The 21,060-nt window shown below is 50.6% G+C and overlaps 2 protein-coding genes across 2 annotated transcripts in view; one reads left to right on the top strand and one right to left on the bottom strand.

Annotated features, from left to right (window-relative positions):
• Window positions 1–2,209: 2,209 nt before the first annotated feature.
• On the top strand, window positions 2,210–11,371 carry F2 (coagulation factor II, thrombin). Its single transcript, XM_072617614.1, has 14 exons — window positions 2,210–2,350; window positions 2,944–3,107; window positions 3,213–3,237; window positions 3,514–3,567; window positions 4,090–4,195; window positions 4,340–4,476; window positions 5,902–6,213; window positions 6,693–6,815; window positions 6,914–7,040; window positions 8,603–8,770; window positions 10,038–10,211; window positions 10,351–10,529; window positions 10,716–10,786; window positions 11,092–11,371. The coding sequence occupies exons 1-14, from the start codon at window positions 2,272–2,274 to the stop codon at window positions 11,233–11,235; spliced, it is 1,863 nt and encodes a 620-aa protein (XP_072473715.1). The 5' UTR covers window positions 2,210–2,271; the 3' UTR covers window positions 11,236–11,371.
• Window positions 11,372–16,196: 4,825 nt separating this feature from the next.
• The window catches only part of CKAP5 (cytoskeleton associated protein 5), a 67,265-nt gene continuing 62,401 nt past the window's right edge, over window positions 16,197–21,060 (bottom strand). Inside the window, exons 39-44 of the mRNA XM_072617613.1 lie at window positions 19,645–19,833; window positions 19,410–19,547; window positions 18,499–18,582; window positions 18,231–18,390; window positions 16,981–17,132; window positions 16,197–16,892 (exon numbers count right to left, since the gene is read on the bottom strand). Coding sequence (XP_072473714.1) covers window positions 16,650–16,892; window positions 16,981–17,132; window positions 18,231–18,390; window positions 18,499–18,582; window positions 19,410–19,547; window positions 19,645–19,833 — 966 coding nt within the window. The 3' untranslated portion in view covers window positions 16,197–16,649. The remainder of the gene's footprint in view (window positions 16,893–16,980; window positions 17,133–18,230; window positions 18,391–18,498; window positions 18,583–19,409; window positions 19,548–19,644; window positions 19,834–21,060) is intronic.

Genomic DNA, 21,060 nt, shown 5'->3' with positions numbered 1-21,060 from the left:
CTAATAAAAGGACAAATGCTGGGTCATCCCGATGGGAAAAGGCATGTTTGGTGTCAGTGGACCAAGGTTTATTTCCATCAGTGATACACCCAAGAAATGTACATTTTTCCAGCAAATGTGCACTCAAAAAAGAATGACCCCATCGTGTAGTGTGTAAAAGGAATAACAAGGTCAATGTGAGCCACAGAATATTAAAAAACCTAGAGGAGAAAGGGAGGGAAGGCCTTCAGTTTATTGGCTGTCAAAGGATTGTTGGATGAGAGCTGAAGGGCCTTAGACTTCATCTAGTCTGGCCTTCTTCATTTTACAGCTGAAACTTAGAGGCAGAGAGGTGACATCAGTCACCTGTCCCCAAGTCACACAGACCCAAGATTTGAACCCAGGTTTGCTGACAATCAAGCACCCTTCCCATAACTCCATGCTGGAGCTTGTCTTCCTAACCCTGCACTGACCATTCTAGTATTTTATAGGAAGTAGCATGTAAGCTCAGTTACCAGAAGCCTGACTGACCATGGGTCTTGCCCTACCTCCCCACCCTTCCCCCATATTCCCATATGTTTCCACTTGTTTCCTGGCTGAGGTTGGAACAGCATGGGTTGGGTCAGCCAGTGGACACACCTGGTTTCCTTCTCCTCTTTCATTCCCCTCCACAGAATCCTTGGCCTCAACCCTACCTTCCCCCTCCCACAGACCTCCCCTGATGACACAGGACCCTAGGTCAGACCCTAGCAGGACAGACCAAGGGAGGCACAAGAGAACTTTTAATTCCCTCTGGACCTGCTCTTTGTCCCTCAGTGCTCAGGCTCAGGGCTAATATTGACTCTTTCCACCCTCTACCTACAGCAAACAGGAAGTGGGAGAGTGGGGTAGAGGGAAAACAAGGCCTGGACAAAACAAAGCAATCTGAGGGGAGAAAAAAGATGCCTCCAGCCATGAGGAGACAGGCTGGGGGCCATGCCATTTAGAGCAGAGAAGTCCCAAGTCCAGGAGGCTGATGGAACATGAGGTTTTGGGTCAGCCCCGGCACAGTGAGCTCATGGGGCCTCAGGGTAGCCACATGACTACCTGGGGCACTTTCTGGCACGTATTGGCTAAGCCTCTCTTTCCTTTATTTATTTGCCCAAAGATGGGCCAGAGACCTCCATGAATCTCGGAGCCAAAAAGTTCATGACTGTTGACCTTCTGGTTGTAAAGAGGAATTTTGGGGATAAAACCTGCCTGTTAAACATCTAATCCCCTCCTCTTCCTTCCCCCAGACTATCAAAGGCAACCTAAGTGGAAGCAGTTCTGGGTATGTAGGCTTAGCACCTATGGCCAGGTTCTGGTGAGGCTTTTTTGGGCCTCAGTTTCCTCCCCTGTAAGGGCCTTTCTAGTTCTACATCGATGATTCTATGACTCAGCTGCTGCCTTTCAGCTCCAGTCCCACATTCAGTACCCGTAGTCCCCCACCTCTCAACCTCGAAAGGTGAAGTGACCTTCCATCAGCATCCTTTGGAACCAAGACTGGCCATTGCTTGGATGCGAGTTCTGCTGTCTTTGAGTGTCGCTTCATTTATGTTCTTGTGGTCCCCTCTGCTTCTCTGCTCTGGGTCACTTCATACAACTCTTCCCATGGTTCATGCATAGTCATTTTTTCATGACTTTTCAGTTTTTTATTTCTGGCACCATAGAAAGCACTAGGTTTGCAGTCACAAGAGAGGTTCAGTCTGTACTCGTCATCACCATCAACAAGCATTTATTGTGCTAAGCAAAAAAGGGAGCCTTGGCTCCTTACTGCCTGAATAACCTTGAATAAACCACTAAACCCCTAATGTATAAAATGAGGGCATAGGACTGGCTCATCTCGAAGGTCTTCCCTAGCCCAAACCCTCCAGTCTTTGTGGTTCCTGAGAAGCAGGCAGCAGAGGCTTTCAGATAAGGGAGCGTCTGGTGAAATGACTCTCCCCATGTCCCACAGTCAGTATCCAAGGCCAAAGTCCTGTCCCTTTACAGTCAGACCTCTGGCCCATTGCACTTTCTTTGGGCCAAGACGAACCCAACACAACAGGCATCAATGTCCAGGACAATGTGCCCCTGAGCACATAACTCTGGGGTTTTTCCCAGTCAAAATCAGAAGCCAAAAGTGGGGGTGGGCATGAGCAGCAGCTGTCCCTCCAACCCTGACCCGCTGACCCCTTCTTTCCTATTTCTTCATGCTGGTTCAACATTAACCCAGAGGGGCCAGATCGGCCTGCCTGTGATCCTTACCTCCACAGCTTCTCCACGGGCGCCATGATGGGTGTTCAGGGTCTGACCCTACAAAGCTACCTGACCCTAGGAGTCTTGGTATCCTTTGCCCACTGTGACCATGGTAAGGACCCAACACTATGGCCCCTAGAACACTCTGTGGGGTCTGGATGGGGAACAGGGTCAGGAACACCAAAGAAAGGGAACAGAGGCACTAGGGAGGGGATCCACAGTAAACATAAGAGATCAAGAGAGACTGGCAGCTTCTGTCTGAAAGGAGAAGGAGAAGAGGAATGAGGGCAAAGAGTAGTTTTGTTGGAGAGAGGCAGCAGGGCTCTCTGTGATGGAAGGAGCCAATGGTTTGTCTTTGGCACCCTCCAGAGACAAGCTGGAGAACAAGGGAGGGAGCAGGAGGACCAGCCCCATGGTCTTTAGCACTGGGTTTTAATCCTGGCTCTGCTACTTACCAACTGTGGTGTCCTGGTTCAGGTACCCTCAGCTCTCCAAGATTCCTTGTCTGTAGAGTGAGGCCAGGTTACTCCAGAGGAGTGGGCAGAGACTCAGGGAGCTAAGTCCTCTGACTCCGACTTTCCTCTCCCACCCCTCTGACCTCCATTGACGACCCTCCTGAGTGGAGGTTTAGGTCTGGACCTCTCTTAGCTGGCCCTGCCCTGTTTGGGGCTAAGGCTCACCGCCCCCTCCTCACCTCCCATACAGTGTTCCTAGACCAGCAGAAGGCACTGTCTGTGCTCCAGAGGGTCCGGCGGGCCAACAGGGGCCTCCTGGAGGAAATGCGAGAGGGAAACCTGGAGCGGGAATGCCTAGAGGAGCTGTGCAGCTACGAAGAGGCCTTTGAGGCTCTGGAGTCCATCACAGTTACGGTGAGAAGGGGCCCAAGCAAAGCAGGCTGGCCTGGGGAGTCTGGGGAGGGGAGCAGAGGCCTGCAGGTGGTCCCAGCCCTTCAACACCAGCCTTCATCTTTACAGGATACGTTCTGGACCAAATACAAACGTGAGTACCCTGGGCAGGGGTGGGATGGTGGACGCTAAACCCAGGACTTTCCTGGTCACAACTGGGAATCTTCTGACCTCTCACCCGTCCCTGGGGATAATAACCTTGCCCAGCCCACCCTATTCCCTTTCAATTCCAAACCTGGGCCTGTGGCAGATGCCCCAGGCTTTCTGGGTCTCGGGGTGCTTAGGGGGGCCAAAGCTGATGAAGTCTCAGAGGCTCCTGGCTGCTGGCACCTCATCCTTGCTCCCATGGACATTTCTGGCTCTTTCCTAGTTTGTGAATCTGTGAGGACAACCTCAAGAGTCATTTTCGATGCCTGCTTAGAAGGTGAGGAGGGGTGGAACACACTGGTACCATGGGGAGCTGGGCTAGGGGCTGGAATATGCCCGGGAGAGAGCTGTGCCCAGGGTAAAGGGCTGTGCTCAGGGAGGAGAGCTGGTCAGGGGGCAGAACTTTGTCTAGGGCATAGGGCTGTGTAAGCTGGACAGAGCAGAGAACTATCTCCAAGGCATGGGCCGATGCCAAGAGCTGAGAGGAAGAACCTTGTCAATGTGGGGCTCTGACCTGGGGCCAACCTCTGGGCTTGGAGACAGGGACCCAAGTTCAAATTCAGCCTCAGACACTGCTTGTGTGACCCTGGGCAAGTCACTTCATCTCTGCCTCAGTTTCCTCAACTGTAAAATGGGGATAGTAATTGCACCTACCTCCCAGGGTTGTTGTGAGGATCCAATGAGGTAAATACCGGCACAGGGGCCAGGGCCACCTCCATGGCAGGGAGTGAGGAGGACCCAGCTGGGACCAGAGCAGGGCAGGGCTCAGTGACCCTCCTCTGGACCTGGGCTTTGACAGGAAATTGTGCAGAGGACATTGGGTCCAATTACCGGGGAAACATCTCCATCACCAAGTCTGGGATCCCGTGCCAGTTCTGGAGCAGTCGCTACCCACACAGGCCAGAGTGAGTCTCCTTCCCATCCCCCATTCCCTCCAAATCCCAGGGGCAGAGAAAGATGGGGCCAGGGACGTCCCTCACCTGAGTCCTGGGTTCCGGGCTGGCCCCCAAACCCATCCTCTCTCTGGGCTGAATGTTTTCTTATTTCAGTCTCAACTCCTCCACACACCCTAATGCTGACCTCCGGGAAAATTTCTGCCGAAACCCAGATGGCAGCTCCACTGGACCCTGGTGCTACACCAGTGACCCTACCCTGCGGCGAGAGGAGTGCAGTATCCCTATCTGTGGTGAGCCCAGAAAGTGTGGAGGGGAGCCGAGGGGGAGCCAAGGAGGGGTGGGGCAGGAGGGGGGTGGCCTGGGCAGCTGGGGGGACAGCAGCCTGAAGCTGGGACAAAGGATCACAATGTCTCATCCTGGGCTGCCCCATTAGCATTCTGTGTAGCATCATCAGTGGGGCTCAGAGTGAGGGGAGCCCTTGGAATCATCTGGTTGGGGCCCCTCACCTGGCAGATAAGACCTGCCCCAGACTGGCTGGTGCTAGCAGGGCGGCAGAAGCCCGCTTGCTCCTCACAGCCGTTTTCAGGCTCAGTATCCTGAAGCTTACTCTCCAGCTTGATTCCCCATCTTCAGATCACAGCAGATGCTGTTGACTGGCCCCCAAGTGGCTGTTTCTTTCTCCAGGAGTTCGGGCCTGGCTCACTGCTTTCCTCACTTTCCCAGCTTCTGTCCCTCTGCCCTAGGGGTCTTTCACATGGGTGTAGACATGCCCTCAGATCAAACAGCGACCTCTCCATGTGTCAGTATCTCAAGATCAGGTTTTTAACCTGGATCTGTGAACTTTGTAAAAAAAGTTTTCCTGGCTGTACTTCACTGTAATCGGTTTCCTTGGTAACCCTATGTATTTTATCTTTGCATTCAAAAACATGGGATCCATAGGCTTCACCAGACTGCTTACCCAAAGGGTCCAGGGCACATGAAGTAGGTTAAGGCCGCCTGCCCTGCGTCTTGCCATTTCTTCCACAATCAGAGCCTGACCCTGATTTCCTTCTCTGATCATAACCTATGATTCCATGTCTCGCGGTCTACTTGGAAGGCCCCTGACCAAGCGCTCCGACACCTCCATTCCTCAGCCCTTTCTCAGCTTACACCCCTGCCCTGACTTCGCTTTCCTCTCTCCCCAGTCTCAGCTCCGCTGTCCCTTGCCCTCCCATGCTCCTTGTGCTTTGCCACACCCCAGGCCTAGATTATTCCCACCATCTTCCCCCCATGCAGAAAAGAACTAGAGGAAGTTCTTTAAGCCAAGCTGACTGACCACCTAGTGTGGCCCTCCCTGCAGGAAGGGCATCGAGCAGATCTCATGTTGGCGATCACTCGCCACGGAGACTTCTTCATAATTCTCTTGTGTTGATTGCCTCGGACCTCTCCAAACTCCAATAGCTCCCTGTTTGTTGGCCCCATACTCTTCCTACAGACACCCCCAAGTCTCCTTTTTTTTTGTGGTGGTCAAGAACTAGAAATCGAGGGGAAGCCCACCAATTGGGGAATGGCTGAACACCTTGTGGTATATCCAGAAAAACAAACAAAGATCTTGCCCGATCCCAGTTTCATTATCTTTGAAATGAAGGCGTTGACCTCTGACCTATCTTGGGCACTTCCCATGGCATCAGGCACAGGGCAGACTCTCTGATGAATTGGTTTCCCAATTGCTCCAGGAAAGGACAACAGCTTCACTGTACCTCTGACCCCAAGAAGCCCTGGTCCAATGGCACCAACGAGCTCTCAGCCTTGTGAACCTGAGGAGGGCCGGAAGTACCAAGGACACCTTGCTGTCAGTGTGTCTGGGGCTCCCTGCCTGCCCTGGGCCTCCGAGCAGCTGAAGCCGCTTCTCAAGGAGAAGAGTTTTGATCCTGCTGTGTCCCTGGATGAGAACTATTGCCGAAATCCAGATGGTGATGAGGAAGGCCTCTGGTGCTTTGTGGCTGGGAACCCCATTGGTCCAGAGTACTGCCCGACCACCTACTGTGGTGAGCCCGACACCCAGACTGACACCCCAAGGTGCTCCGGGGAAGTCAAGGCTGTGGGTGGGAGATGCCCAATGGGCATCTTTCTGTGGGAAGTGGGGGGAGGGAGGGGGAGACTGGGGATGAAGCACAGACTCAGGGTGAAGAGGCTGACTGGGGGTGGAAGGAGTTATAGGATCCTAGAATGGCAGAGCCAGAAGAGACTTTAGAACTCAGTGTCACAGGAGAGAGTGGCCCAGGTCCTTTGACTCCAGAGGTCCTATTTCCCATATTGCCACGTTGCTGCCCCATTCATTCCAAGGTTTCCCCTGAGCTGGGGACCCACTTTTTCAGCAAAAACCACTGAGAAGCTAACGTGTAAGCAAGGTCCTGGGGGAGGAAATCTGAGACAAGTGAAGTCTCTGCCTTCATGGAGCCTGTGGGAGAGAAGTCAAGGGGCCAAGGAGCTCATGGTCTCTCTGCACTCCCTGTCCTGCCCCCAGACAGCCCTCTGGATGAGGTGGATGGAAACTTGGAGCCGGAGCCAGAGAACATTGAGGGTCGGAGCACATTTCAGGAGTACCAAGTGTTTTTTAACGAGAAGACCTTTGGTGCTGGAGAAGCAGGTGAAGCAAAGTGGCCAGAGTAGGGCCTGGTACGGGGTGGGCTGGCACGGGGTGGGCCTGGCTGCCTCACGGACCAGGGACCCTCTCTGGCTTTGCAGGCTGTGGGCTTCGGCCGCTGTTTGAGAAGAAGGGTCTCCAAGACAACAGTGAGCATGAGTTGCTGGATTCTTACATTGGTGGGCGCATCGTGCATGGGGATGATGCAGAGCTGGGCACTGCTCCCTGGTAAGACTCCCTGAGCCAGGGGCCTGCTGGATGCAACCTCACCACTCCCTGACTGCCTGTGTCCCTTCTCCCACCCAAGGGCTGCCCAGTGTTAATGTGAGGATGATGACTATTTTCTTCTCTTTTCTCAACACACGCTACCACTCACCCTTAAATCTAATGATCCATTCTGCCGGGGGCAGCACCAGCCCTTCAGTGAGGGGGATCTGGAGTTCAAATCCAGCCCCAGACACTGTGAGACCCTGGACAAGTCACCCAACCCCAATTGCCTCCCCCACCCCCAAAGAAAAAAGAGGAAAAACTAATCCAGCCTGCTACTTTATGGGGTTACTTGCTTTTCCACCTTTGGGAGATTATATTTCCCACCTCTGTGCCTTTGTAAAAGCTGTGCTCCATGCCTGGAAATACATTCCCTCCTTGCAGAAGTCTAGGTTCCTTCCAAGAACAGCTTAAGTGACCCCTCCTACAGAGGAGGTCCTTCAAGACCCAGCAATGGGCTTGGCACTTGGCACAATGGCGAACCCAGAGTAGGTGCTTAATAAATGCTGATTGAATTGGAGACAGAAGCAGACCAGACATGACTCAGAGCAGCTCTGCCCCATTTCCTTCGCTTCCTAATCTTCAGTGTGACTGAGCCCCCTCCCTGTGCCCTTAACCTTAATGCCCCAGGCTCCACCTGCACTGTGCCCCAGGATTCATCCCTTCTCTCTCTTCTCTTTCTCTCCTTCTCTCTCTATGTCTCTCCATCTCTCTCTGTCTCTCTCCGTGTCTCTCCTTCTCTCTGTGTCTCTCTCTCTATGTCTCTCTCCGTGTCTCTCCTTCTCTCTCTCCGGGTCTCTCTCTCCGTGTCTCTCCTTCTCTCTCTCCATGTCTCTCCATCTCTCTCTGTGTCTCTCCGTGTCTCTCCTTCTCTCTGTGTCTCTCTCTCTATGTCTCTCTCCGTGTCTCTCCTTCTCTCTCTCCGGGTCTCTCTCTCCGTGTCTCTCCTTCTCTCTCTCCGTGTCTCTCCATCTCTCTCTGTGTCTCTCTCCCTTTCTGTGTCTGTCTCTCATTATCTGTGTCTCCCTCTCCCTATTCCCTGCTCGCTTTCTTCAAAGGTGGCCTCTCTTGCCCTGGTCCTACAAAGGCTTCCCATTGACTCTTCCATCCCATTGGGCCACAAGACCTCTCTCTCCTCCTAGTCACTGCTCAGCCTTTTGCCAAGCTGTCTTCCCCCTTGGTCTCCCCTACCTCACTCCTAGCAGTCTCCTCAGCTCCTCCATCACATCTGATCACCAGATGGAAGAGGTTAGCTATGGATTAGTAAACAGATCAGCCACAACACAGGGGTTCAGGTCCCAGCTCAGACACTCACTACCTGTGTGATAATGAGTAGGTAACTTAATCTTTCTGACTCAGTTTCTTCCTCTGTAAAACAGGGCCAAGAATACTGAAGTCACCTACCTCTCAGGGTTGTTTTCAGGACGACGTTTTGAATATTTTTAAGGATTATAAGGGCGATGTTCTGGCCCTAGGACGCAGGGTAGCGGTGACTGACTCTAGGTGCCCCCTTTTGCCTCCAGGCAGGTGATGCTTTTCCGGAAGTCCCCTCAGGAACTGTTATGTGGAGCCAGTCTCATCAGTGACCGCTGGATCCTCACTGCTGCGCACTGCCTCTTCTACCCGCCTTGGGACAAGAACTTCACAGTGGAAGACCTGCTAGTGCGCATTGGAAAACACCATCGCTCCAAGTACGGAGCCAGGGGTGGGGGTAGGTGGGCTGGCCCCTGGCCCAGGGAGAGCCAGGGAGAAGGCTGACCCTGGGAAAGGGCCTGAATGCAGGAGGCCTGGGTGCTCAGTAGTCGTTCTTGTGAGGCGTTTAGCCATTCTGAGCCTCAGTCATCCTCATCTGTAAATGGAATAATGCTTGCCTTCTCTACTGTAAAACCTGGTAGAAAGGGAAGCTATGTTTATGGCCCCAGAGATGTCCTGGATGTAGTTGGTCTCTCCAGTGCTTCTGAGCACAACTGTCTTTGCCTCCACTGTCAAGTGAAGGGGTTGGACCTCCAAGGCCTATCCCAGCCCTAAGCCTGGTTCAAAATGACCCAGCCATGCCCGCCCCCCCCCCCCCCCCCAGCCATTCCTTGTGGCTTTAACCTTGGGGAGCCACTCAGGTTCCCACACATTCTACTCTGCCCCCTTCTGATACCCTCACCCTCTATTCTCACTACTGGAAGAGCCTCATCAGGGCTCTGGGGTCCTTGGGAAGGAGGGTGCTTCTAGGATGGAAGACTGGGATGGATGAAAAATCTAGTCCACCCCCCACCCCCACCCCTGCCATTTTCATAAAAACAAATATGGATGCTTGAGTCAAACAGAACAAATCAAGCCCTTGGCCACATCTGGCCTCAGTCTCATCAGGCCTCTCTGATGAGACCCCTGCCCCCCCTTCCCTATCCGTCCTGGGAAGCCAAGGTTCCAGCTCTCTCACTCACTCAGTTAATTTTAGGGATGGCTGACTGGGGTTTTGTCCCAGGTCTATGCATTTGTTTCTAAATTTTGCTTTTATTTACTTATCTTTTAATTAAGAAGCGTTCGTTTTCCCTCCCTGCTCCTTCCCCTTTACCCCACAGCGAAAAAGAACAAAATTCATATGACAAATTGGTACAAACATGAAATCAGATTTCCACGTTTGTCATGTCCAAAATCTCTCATCTCCTCCTGCATCGTGTAACTCCCTCATTTTAAAAGGGTTGAAACAGAGGCTGAGACGTGTCATGCCCCAAATCATGGCGGAGTCAACAAAAATTTAAGCAGTTCCTTATTACGTGCTGGGCACCTTAGGGATTCAAAGACAGACAAAAGACAGTCCCTGCTCTCAAGGAGCTCCCAGTCTAGTGGGGGAGAGGTAGATAAGAGAAGGGAATTCAATGTGTGGGGGAGTGGGGCTCTCCCTAGTACAGCAGGAGAAGGCTTTTTTCGAGAATCCCCCTCACCCCCTTGCTGGGCCCTGGACAGGTATGAACGTTCCATGGAGAAGATCGCCAAGCTGGAGAAGATCCTGATCCACCCCAAATACAACTGGAAGGAGAATCTGGACCGAGACATCGCTCTGCTGAAGCTAAAACAACCCATCCCCTTCAGTGACTACATACATCCCGTGTGCCTACCCTCCAAGGACATTGTCCACAAGTACAGCCTGGGCATGGAGGGGGGGGTGCCTGGGTGGGTGCTTGGGCTGGAGAGGGAGGCATAGCAGAAGAGAGGGCTGGATACTGGGAGAAGCCAGGTCCACTGGTGTCTGGGGTCTGCATTTACTCTCTCTTTCCAGGTTATTCCTATCCGGGTACAAAGGGAGGGTCACTGGCTGGGGCAACCTGAAGGAGACATGGTCCTCCTCTAGAGAAAACTTGCCCACCGTTATGCAGAAAATCAACCTCCCGATCGTAGAGCAGGCTGTTTGCCGGGCTTCAACTCGGATCAAAATCACTGACAACATGTTCTGTGCTGGCAAGTTTGTGGGGCAGGAGGAGGGACTGGGAGAGGAAACACAAGGTCCAAGGTCCACTTAAGCAGTCAAAGAAAAAGTGGGTAGAGACAAGTTTGGCCTGCTGCCCGTTCAGGTGTCCTTGGGGACGGGCAGAATGGGCAAGGGTCTGATTTCTGAAGCAAACGACTTTATTACCCCCTCTCTAGGGTACAAGCCTGACGATGAGAAACGAGGGGATTCTTGTGAAGGAGACAGTGGTGGGCCTTTTGTTATGAAGGTGAATGTCACTTCTGGGTAGATGGACATCTGGCAAAGCATGGGGTTGGGAAAGGGTCCTGGACAGGTCTAAAACTAGGCCAGGGCCACTGGACCTTTGTCCCAGGGTTCCGGTATTTAGAGGGACTTCACAGCAGCATTCTAGGTTGTGCTTGATATACCCAAAGACAACTGTCTTTCCACTCTCATTCCACTCCTTCTCACGTGCAAGAATTATGCCACACGGCCCTATCCCGGACATGGGGAGGGATGGTGCTTTGAAGACGGAGGCATCCCTCCAACATCTTAAATCCTGTATTCTTTAAGAGCCCTTTTGACAACCGCTGGTACCAAATGGGAATCGTGTCTTGGGGTGAAGGCTGTGACCGGGATGGGAAATACGGCTTCTACACTCATGTCTTCCGTCTGAAGAAGTGGATACAGAAAACCATCGATCGATCTGGACTTTAGGGCACCAACTGGAAGACCCCTGAGCAAGGAGCATGAACTGGAGGAGCTTCCCCCTCCCCGATGAAGTGGGAAGGTTTTGTGTTTGTTTTTTACTTCTAAAATATCTATTTCCCAATAAAAATCTTTCCCTCTGTGAGCTCTGGCTACCCTGCTTCTCAGCCTCAGCTCCTTGTCCTGGGTGTCAAAGGAAGGCCACTCAAAATTCACAAAGACAGCTCCCAGAGGGGCTGCTGGGAACATCTAAGAACCAAGCCACCATGTGGAGCAAACAGAACCACTTCTGGAAAAGAAATCACCTTGGAAGACGGGGGTTCTTATCCTTTGGGGACCATGGAGCCCTTTGGCAGTCTTAAATAATTAAAGGGAATACCAAGTTTCGTTTAGGGTTTAATGAAAACAAGGATGACCTCAGTCTTCACTCGGGTCTCCGATGGAGTGGAGGCTCTTCTACCCCCTTTACACATAGCCTTCTTTGATCAAAGCTGGCATTTTAAGGGTTGCAAAGTGCTTTACATGTTCTCTGATTTCTGAGAACTGGGTATTATTCATTATTTCCATTTTACAGATGAGGAAACTGATGCTGAGAGAAGTCAATTGGCTTCTAAATCTGAGGCAGGATTTGAACTCGCCTCTTCCAGACACCAACCCCCATGATCTTATCTATATCAGTCCACTGAGTTGTCTGTTTGTAAACTGGAAAAGGAAATGGAACTTAGGATTTTTTTTTTAAAACAACAGTTAAGGGGTCTGTCTGATCTTTTAGGATATCAGGGAGAACCAACGTGCCCTCCCATAGCAGGTCCCTTGGGCCAACATGGCAATCAGACTATATGAACCACGGTCTGACTCAGGGCTGGAATCTCTATGTTCATGTGGAGTTGGGTGCTACAGGTGAATGACTGGACGGATGGGTGGGCGGATGGACGGACGGACGGATGGATGGATGGAGTGAATGAAAGGCGCAGGATTTGGAACCAGCTTGACAAGTCTCCAGCAGAATACCCCAGGGTTCTAGTCTTGTGCTACTGAATATTTGTCTAAAGTTTGGATAAAGTCATGTTGTTTAGTCATTTTTTTGGGTCTGACTCTTCTTGACCCCGTTTGGGGTTTTCTTGGCAAAGATCCTGGAGTGCTTTGACATTTCCTTCTTTGGCTCATTTTACAGAAGAGGAAACTGAGGCAAACGGTGTTGAGACATGGCCAGGGTCACACAGCTAGGATCTGACGCTGGATTTGAACCAAGTTCTTTTACTTTCTGACTCCAGGCCCTCTGTCCACCGTGCCCCCTAGTTACCCCTTGGATAAAGGTACAGATGCCATATTTACCCAACTTGTAAATGACACCAAGCTAAAAAGTTTCGCTAATACATCAGCCAAGTCAGATCACCAACAGAACATGGGGGGTCCCTAATGTCCTTAGGCTCTAATAATCTCAGAAGTAAAAATGCTACCCCCCCCCCCATAATTTGAGAATTTAGACTTCTTTTACATTCACTTAGCTTTGTGAATTTTGAATGACCTTTTCATCTGAACATGATGGGGCCTCTCTGCACTACATGTGGAACAGTGTCCGGACAGAACTTTCTCTGACCTGGGGATGCGCAGAAGAGGTTCCCTTGCTGACGACACTCCAGAGACCCGATCGATCTCTGACTGTTATCTTGTGGGGTCTTGTCCAAGCTGTTTCCTCTGCATCCAAACCTCATTCTTCGTATGAACTTAAGGCTAAGCTTACAAAGGCAATCCTCTTAGTTCCTGGGGAGCAGCCAATCAGTTTCTTACAAAGTTCACAAGACAGTGGTCATGGTGAACTTTACTAAGAAACATGAACCTTTAAAAATTTTAAATACTAAACCTTTCAAATGTTGCTTTTTGGAGTGGTAGCATTTATACACAGGGCAGCTGGGTGGCACAGAGCTGGGCCTAGAGTGGGGAAAACCCAAGTTCCAATCTGGCCTTGGACACTTACTAGTTGTGTGAGCCTGGAAAGGTTACTTCTGTCTGCCTCAGCTTCTTCATCTGTAAAATTGGAATAACACCCGCCCCAGGATTGCTGTGAGGACCAAAAGAGCAATATTTGTAAATATTAAATATTGGTAAAGCACAGTGCCTGGGACGTAGAGTAGGCATTATACAAATGTTTATTCTGTTCCCTTTGCTCCCCTATTTATAAAGTTTTTAAAGCTTAAAACTGTCATGAGACTTTTGGGGATGACCTATGTAATAACACTGATTTGTGTTAACGAAGCGAGATGAGTGAGGGATGGTGACTGCGGCAGGACACAGCTGTCGGTCCTGGGCAGCGCACCTTTCAGAAACAGAATGCTCGCCCCTTTGTCCTCTGAACCAATCAGACCCATCCTGGCCCCCACACTGTAGGAGGGATGCTGACAGCCACCACCTGATGAGGAGCCCAGCTCGGTGCCCCATGCATACTGGCTGGGGCATGCTTGGCTTTAGGAAACCCTTCAGAGTGGTGGCGGTGGGGAAGGCAGAGAAAGAGAACTGGGAGCAATGGGTAGAAGCTACATCAAGACAAACTTGGATTTGATGTTGTAAAAAGGCTTGACAGTAGACCTAGGAAGAGCTGGCATTTACACAGCACCTACTATGTGCCTGGCGCTATGGCAAGCACTTTACAATTATTATCTCACTGAATTCCCACTACTTGGGGAGGTAGGTAGTGTTATTATCCCCGCTTTAGATGAGGAAACTGAGGCAAACAGGGTGAAATGACATGCCCTGCTAGTAAGTATCTGAAGGCAATTTGAGCCCTGCTCATCCTGGATCCAGAACTTCATCCATGATGCAACACTCACTCTCAACTGCATTGGCCTAGAGGTCCAAGTCTAAAGGGATGTTCTTTCTGACCCGACAGTTCTACAGAAACATACTGTATAAAGTTGAGAGAGATCATGGAAGTCATGTACCCTAAACCATACCTGAAGATGACCATGATGTCCCTGACAACGGTCATCCAGCCCATCCATTCCACTTTGGGGTGTCTAATTGTCAGGAAATTAGGTGCGATGGATAGAGGGCCTGGACTCATCTTCCTGCATTCAACTCTGGCCTCAGACACGCACTAGCTGTATGACCCTGGGCAAGCTACTCAACCTGGCTTGCCTCAGTTTCCTCATCTGTAAAATGAGCTGGAGAAGGAAATGACAAACTACTCTAGCATCTTTGCCAAGAAAACCCCAAATGGGGTCAGAAGAGTCAGATATGACTGAACAACACATTTATACTCTGAGATCCTTGCATTTTCTGCCTGCTCCCCCACCTCCCCAAGGCACAGAGGGCTTAAGGTATTCTTACAAACCTCTCTTGGCCCACTCTAACCTTCTCTCATAGCCCTGAGGTAAAGAAAGGCATGGGAGGTTACAGCATCACAGTCAGAGCTGGAGGAGCACTTGGAGGTAAAGCTAGTCCAGCCCTCCCATTTTACAAGTAAAGAAATGGACAGAGGCTCATAGACTTGCCCATAGACAGGCGGTCTTCTGGCTTCAGGGTGGGCCAGTGTTATCTGGTGACACACGATCTTCTAGGCATCATTGTGGGAAATCCCTTTTAAGACAGAAGTCCAGCTCAAGGGACACCAGAGAGAATCAAAATCTAGATACAGCCCAGTGCAAACAATGAGCTGTGGGTTCCAGGAGCAAGCCAGAGGATCTACAACATGGTCAGAGGAACTGGCCCCCAGCTGAGAGCATGGTGGGAGGAGAGGACACTAGACTGTAAAGCACTTACATGTGCAAGGCCTTAATGAAACCAGGGGACTGGTTGCCTTTTAGGGTGTGGCCGGCCCAGAGGCCTCCAAACAGTGGAGGGAGGGAGGGTTCTTTTACCAGGCAGAACATAAACACCCTTGGTAGGGATGGCTTTATCAATTCCTCTTGCTTTTGTCACTCCCTGGTTGCTAAACATGAGTCTCCTGGTCTACACCACAGGGATTTAATTCTTCTTTCCCCCATGATGGGGGAAAAAGGAGTGAGGGCTCCCACTGACCAAGGGAGGCTGAGTTTAGGCAGTGTAGCAGAAGGCTAATCAAGCCATTGAACACACAGCATAAGACAAAGCTAGGCAGAAGCCTCTCATCTGACAAAAAGCAGCAGCTAAAGCCCAATGAGGGAAGGATGGATGCTCAGGGCCGGAAAGTCCAATGGTTTGAGCCTGAGTCCCAGCCCCAAGCAAAGTAAACTGCAGGCAGGCAGGGCAGGTCATGGCTTGGCCAGTGGGGATGCACATGTCAAACCACATGCTACTGCTTTGCTTCACTCCAGTTTCTCTCACTAAACTGCAGACATATGCATCAGTTGCTTTTGAACTGGTCTTTAGTCTTCTTTATTATGATTAAGTGTTGGGGAGGGCTTACAACACTCCTTGGACAAGAAGTGACAGATTCCATGTACATCTGCCTCACTCAGCAGAGAAACGATCCTCATGCCAACTGGCCCTGAAGCACAGCCATTGTGAGGCGGCCAAGGGCCCAAGATCTGGCCTGCTCCCTAGGGGTTACAACTAAACGATCCTGAGAACAACCGCTTTTATTGAATGGCCCCTGGCATTGTCCTGGGACCCAAGGGTAGACAGGTGTGATGCCCAAGGGCAGATGTGATGACATAGTCACATGAAAGGCTCCTCTTAATCCGAAGACAAGGTGAACCATGCTGGAGTGATGAGCTAGCAGGGCCCAGAACTCCAATGAGTTGCATCAGTGCAGGTAGCAGTGGCAAAACCAGCACAGAAGTCGAGGAGGTGCCTAACAGAGTGGGCAGGAGCTTCCTGGAGCCTCCTGGAGAGTCAGGCAGATGGGGTGCATGTCCTGCGTCCGGGAGCCAAGAGAAAAGGTCACACTCCACCTGAAGTGACCCATATGCTTGTGGTTGGTTAAATTGTGGATGTTCCAGCCAAGAGGAAGCTCTACCTTCCCAACTATGGGGTTGGTTCTTGGTAGACCATTAGAGTTAATGCAAACTTTATTTACAAAAGACAATTAAATTAGCCTTATCATGCCATGCGTCCATACAGAATAGACCGACCCTTTAGGGTTACAGAGGAGAGCTCACAAACTCAAAGGAAAACCACTAAAGAGTTTCTAATAGTCAAGAGCTAGGAAATATTAAGTCAATTTTACAAATAATAGCAATTAAAAAAAGAGATGAGAACACAGTCTGAGCAGAGAGAAGGACGGCTGTTTACAGGTCTGTACACTAAGCTACTACACAGACAGTCTTCTATGGGCAGGAAGCTCATGGAGAGAAGCAGAGTATGTACAAAGAGACTCCGTCCTCCCCCAAGAGCCGCAGTGTTAGACATAAAACCAGTTTGTATCGCCTAGGCCTGGGCAGGCCGCCTGGAACTAAGAAGACTTCTAGTTGAGTAAACTAAAGCTGGGGAGCGCATGGGGAGCTTCATTTGCGACCACTCTTTATCCTCTCCAGTCTTTTTTTCAAGTCATCAATGTTAGCAGCTGTGGAGGAGGAGGTGGTGGTAGTGGCAGCCGAGTGCATCTGGTTGGAATCCAGGTCGAGGTGCTGGTGCTGTTCTCGGGACTCCCGGATCTGAGAGAGCTTACTGTGGAGCATGTCTGTGGAGGAGACCACCGCGGGTCCCGAAGGCTTGGAGAGCAGGGTCAGCGAAGGCCTGTCGTCCTGCTGGTGGCAGAAGAGAAAACGGATTGTCAGCAGGCTCCGAAACCAGCTAGTGCTGCAGCTCCCGGCTCAGGAGAAAGACTAATCTTACCTTGGTGTTCTCTAGACCACAGCGCTGTCGCAGGATCTTCAGCCGTTCCAGGTAGACGGAGGGTCCGACCTCCTCCCCATTTGTGTTTCCCACAGAGGACACTGTGCTTGTAGAAGTGGGGACGCATGACACCTCCATCTGAGGAGAAATCCCTAAGAAAGAGAAAGCCCGAGAGAGTTCATGGGCAGCTGGTGCATGCACGCACAGGGTCTCCCTCATGCCCACGAGCACCCTCTGCCCTGCTGGGAGCCCTGGGAGGCTTATCTAGTCCCCAGGCTTCAGAGCCCACCAGGGCACAGCTCAGAGAGAGCTAAAGCTCATCTCCTGGAAAGGAAAGCTTTTATTTCTAATACACGGAGCCTGGACTAGACACCACAGCAATAAGAAGACCTCAGGATTCACTCAGTGTCCGCAGAGACTGACCAGTCCACCCAAAGAACACAGGGCCCACAGCTTCTCAGGACTCCTGGGCCCATACAAAAGCAAACTGTGGGAAGACAAGGCCTTGCAGCATTGGGGCAGAACTGTAGGTGTGTGGAGAAATAGTTGGTTCAGGAAGCAGAGAAATTAGAGGAAATCACCATAAAAACTGTGAAAGGCACCTAAAGGCCCAAGGAGAAGGTGCTCTGAAAGAGGGACTTTTTAGGAAAGGAGGAGCCAAAATGTTTGACGAATAGGTGAATAACAAAGAGTTGGGGCAGGAAGTGCTTGTAGGCCTTACTACCTGATGGGCAGTCCTACTTACAAAAGGAACATAAACTCATCCAAGTTCTACATTCTAAGAGGAAGGTGAAAATGGAAGCTTTGAGTACACTTAGAAACGCATGCCTGACCATTCCATCATGCTATGTGGATCCTGTTGCTAACGTTTAAAACTGGGAGGGCAACTGCACCTTCCTCCAACTGCTCCTGGCACCATTCTGGGTGAGCAAACCCTGAGGGGTCGATGGACAGTGCAGCTAATGCTGTGAACTTGGTGGAATTTCCTTTTACACTGAAGAAGCTCCTGCAATGCTTGGCACACAGGAGGCGCTCAGATGTTGGCTGAACTGAAGGAATCTCATTCCAAAGGACAATGTTTGACAGCAGCCGGGAGTTAGACCATCAGTTCCTCTCACCAGCTTAGGGAACTAAGGCAAGCACACTTTCTTTGGATGAATGCCCCTCTTCTGCACTCCCCGCCCCCCAAAACACACAAGGTTCTTGTGCCTGGGGAGCTACATCTACCTCATCCTTGGAGGAAATTCTACCTGTTGAAGATGGAATGCGTCCTTTGCCTTCCCTCTCCATTTCTATCACTCGGAGGCCTCGTTCTACATAGCTCTGGAAGAACTGAGAGGAGTTTTTCAGGAAGGGTTCGATATCCGCATCAGAATATTTCTTCTTGTATTCATACAGCTCTGCTAGGCCCTGACGAATCAGAAAGGGAGCAAGAGCAGAAGAGGATCCACCGTTAGCAGCAGAGTGGGGACTTGTTTCCATAAAGAGGACTCTCCTTGGGATGACCTCCTCTCTTACCTCCTTAGTGTTCTCTTTGGAGCCAATCTTTTTAAAGATTTCAGCTAAGAAGTCATTCACTTTGGCCTTTGATGATTTTTCATCCTAAAGAGTTTAAGGATAAGAAAAACTAAGTTAAGACCAAGGTTCCCAATGGCCCTCTGGTTTTGCACATGACCTAGAAGAGGCCGGCACCTGTGCTGGGATGATGCCAAGGGGCCAAGCCAATTCAGGGACTGGATCAGTCCCACGTATGGCAGAAGGCGCTCTGGGCCCCTCTGTCCAAAATGCAACAATGATCATCATCTTTATTTGGTCTTGACTCTTGGCCAAGAAATTTCTCAAGGTGTAAGAAGAACATTTACGCATGACTCTGGCTCACAAAGACAAAGGTTCAGATGGGTGTGGTTGTATAAGAAACTTGGGCTCCTCCAAATTCTGTAGAAAAGAAACCCACTATGGCCACCGTCCACTGCTACTGGTGGGTCAGATAAGTCAATGCAACTGGAGAAGAGAGCAGTGGGTCCAATAGCGACACAGCTACTTCATCACTGCTGGAGATACTCTAGGATCCTAAGCCCTGGAACCCCAGTGTGGGCTCTTTCCTTCCCCACCCTGACCAATGGCCCTGCTTCCAGTCTGGTCACCAAAGCCACAGGCCACTGTGTGGATATGTGGCCTCCTAACTTCTCCTGCAGCCCCTGCCTCCTCAGGAGCTACAGTCTGGATGACTCAGAAAGGAGAGTTCTTAACATCATGGTCCCTGGCACCACCAAATGGTTCAACATCAGAAACCAATACAGTTTTGGTAACGGAATGCCATTAGAGAAGATGCCCAAAGCCCTGGTGGCTGTGCCTTTGCCCTCAGCATGAGGGCTCCCTGGCCAGAGGGGCCGATCTTCTTTCTCTATACCCCCAGTGCTATCACTCACCACCCGAGGCACTCCCTTCTCTGTCTCCTTGTCAGACTTTCCACCCATCTGGTCCAGACTGTGCTTCATCATCCTGCACAGGTGAGCTTCCAGTTCAGACTCATTTCTGTTGTCGATCATGGTAAGGTGGTCCAGGATCTGGGGGAGAAAAGAGCAGGTCCCACTGGCAGTGACACCAAGCCAAAGCTGTTTTCTGGGCCAGCTGGCAGGCACACTAGCCATCTCTTTTGCTCACCTTGGGTCCCTTCAGCTTGCAGAGGGTGTGCAGCAGAGTTTTCAGGGTCCGAATGGGGAATTCACTTTTGCACTGCTTCAGTTTCTCTTTGGGGAAGACTTTCATGAAGATGTGGATGTCCAGGAGAATCCTATCCAGATTAATGCTGTTGATGGTATCAGGGAGAAGTCGAACCATTCTCCAGAGACACTGTTGGAAACAAAGGGAAAGACAAACCAACAAAAATAAAAAACCAAAAACCAACTGCCCCCGGTGAAAGATTCCCATTCCCGGCACTTCTCCATTCAAAGCCACAGGGTATAATTGTGTGCTCTCCCCCAAGCACTAGACAGGGTGCTTTCCAGTTAACAAACTGTTTCCTCACACATGTCTTGCTGTGAGTCCAGGGATCACTTAGCAGAAAAGGAAACTGAGCTTCATAGAGGCTGAGCTGGGACAAACAGGTCTGTGCTCCAAGACGTATGGATTGCTTTGAGCCTCTACAGTTTGGCTGATTATAACATGCCCCATGAGGTCATAAAGCCACACCCACCTGACTCAGGTGCCTCAAAAACCCTAGGACTAGAAAACAGGCCCAGATATGCTCAAGGGGGCATCTAGCTGAAGAGTCTATTACGTTAGAACTCAGTGCTGTGGACCTGTTCCAGAAGAGGATCCAGAAGGTCTCTTGCTAACAGAAGCATCTCTTTTAGGCAAGAAATCGTATCAAACATTTGATACAGATATTCAACCTCAAGGCTACAGTCAAATTCTACCAATGTGGAAGGAAAGAAGGAAAACACTGAGAAGTGGCTCCTTCTCCAAACTGGGCACCATGTCACTATAACATCCAGGGCTGGCTTAGAAGAAGAGTAGGAATGACCATGCTCTCCATTTGGGGAGTTGGGGGACTTACGGGCATGTCCTATTATTCATACTGCTGTCAGATACAGTCAACATGGGGGATGGTTTTGCTGATGTGTTGTTGGTTTAAAAGAATTTCTGCTACAAGAGAAGGCTTGTTGGGTAGAGTGGTCAGGAAAGTAGAGTTACACTGTAGGCTAAATTAGGATGGGGAAGATATCAGGAAACCTGCCATATGTGGCGATAATGAGGACTAATTTAGTTTGAAATTTTTTCTTATTATCTTAGTTCCAACTGAGTGTCATTGTAGGCGGTGAGTACAGTGAATACCGGAATTCAAATCCAGCCTCAGACACCCTCAATGTGTGACCCTGGGCAAATCATTTCACCTCTATTTCCCTCAATTTCTCCAATTGCAAATCAGGAATCATAAAAGCATCTATCTCCCAGGGTGGTTGTGAGGATCAAATAACATTTGTAAAAGTGCTTAGCACAATGCCTGGCACTGTGCAGGTAGGTGCGAGGTAGAGACGTGCTCCCTTCTCCCTTCTTCCTCCCCCACCTCCCGTCTGA

This window comes from Notamacropus eugenii, chromosome 6 (assembly GCF_028372415.1).
Source record: "Notamacropus eugenii isolate mMacEug1 chromosome 6, mMacEug1.pri_v2, whole genome shotgun sequence".
NCBI classification, from domain to species: Eukaryota; Metazoa; Chordata; class Mammalia; order Diprotodontia; family Macropodidae; genus Notamacropus; species Notamacropus eugenii.
This window is presented reverse-complemented; position numbering and strand designations above follow the sequence as displayed.

Excerpts from the sequence above, each read along its gene's own strand:
- F2 (XM_072617614.1), top strand. The coding sequence starts at position 2,272 with ATGATGGGTGTTCAGGGTCTGACCCTACAAAGCTACCTGACCCTAGGA. Across the intron at positions 3,108-3,212 it reads TGGAGTCCATCACAGTTACG|GATACGTTCTGGACCAAATA; the intron begins GTGAGAAGGGGC and ends TCATCTTTACAG. Across the intron at positions 3,568-4,089 it reads TTTCGATGCCTGCTTAGAAG|GAAATTGTGCAGAGGACATT; the intron begins GTGAGGAGGGGT and ends GGGCTTTGACAG.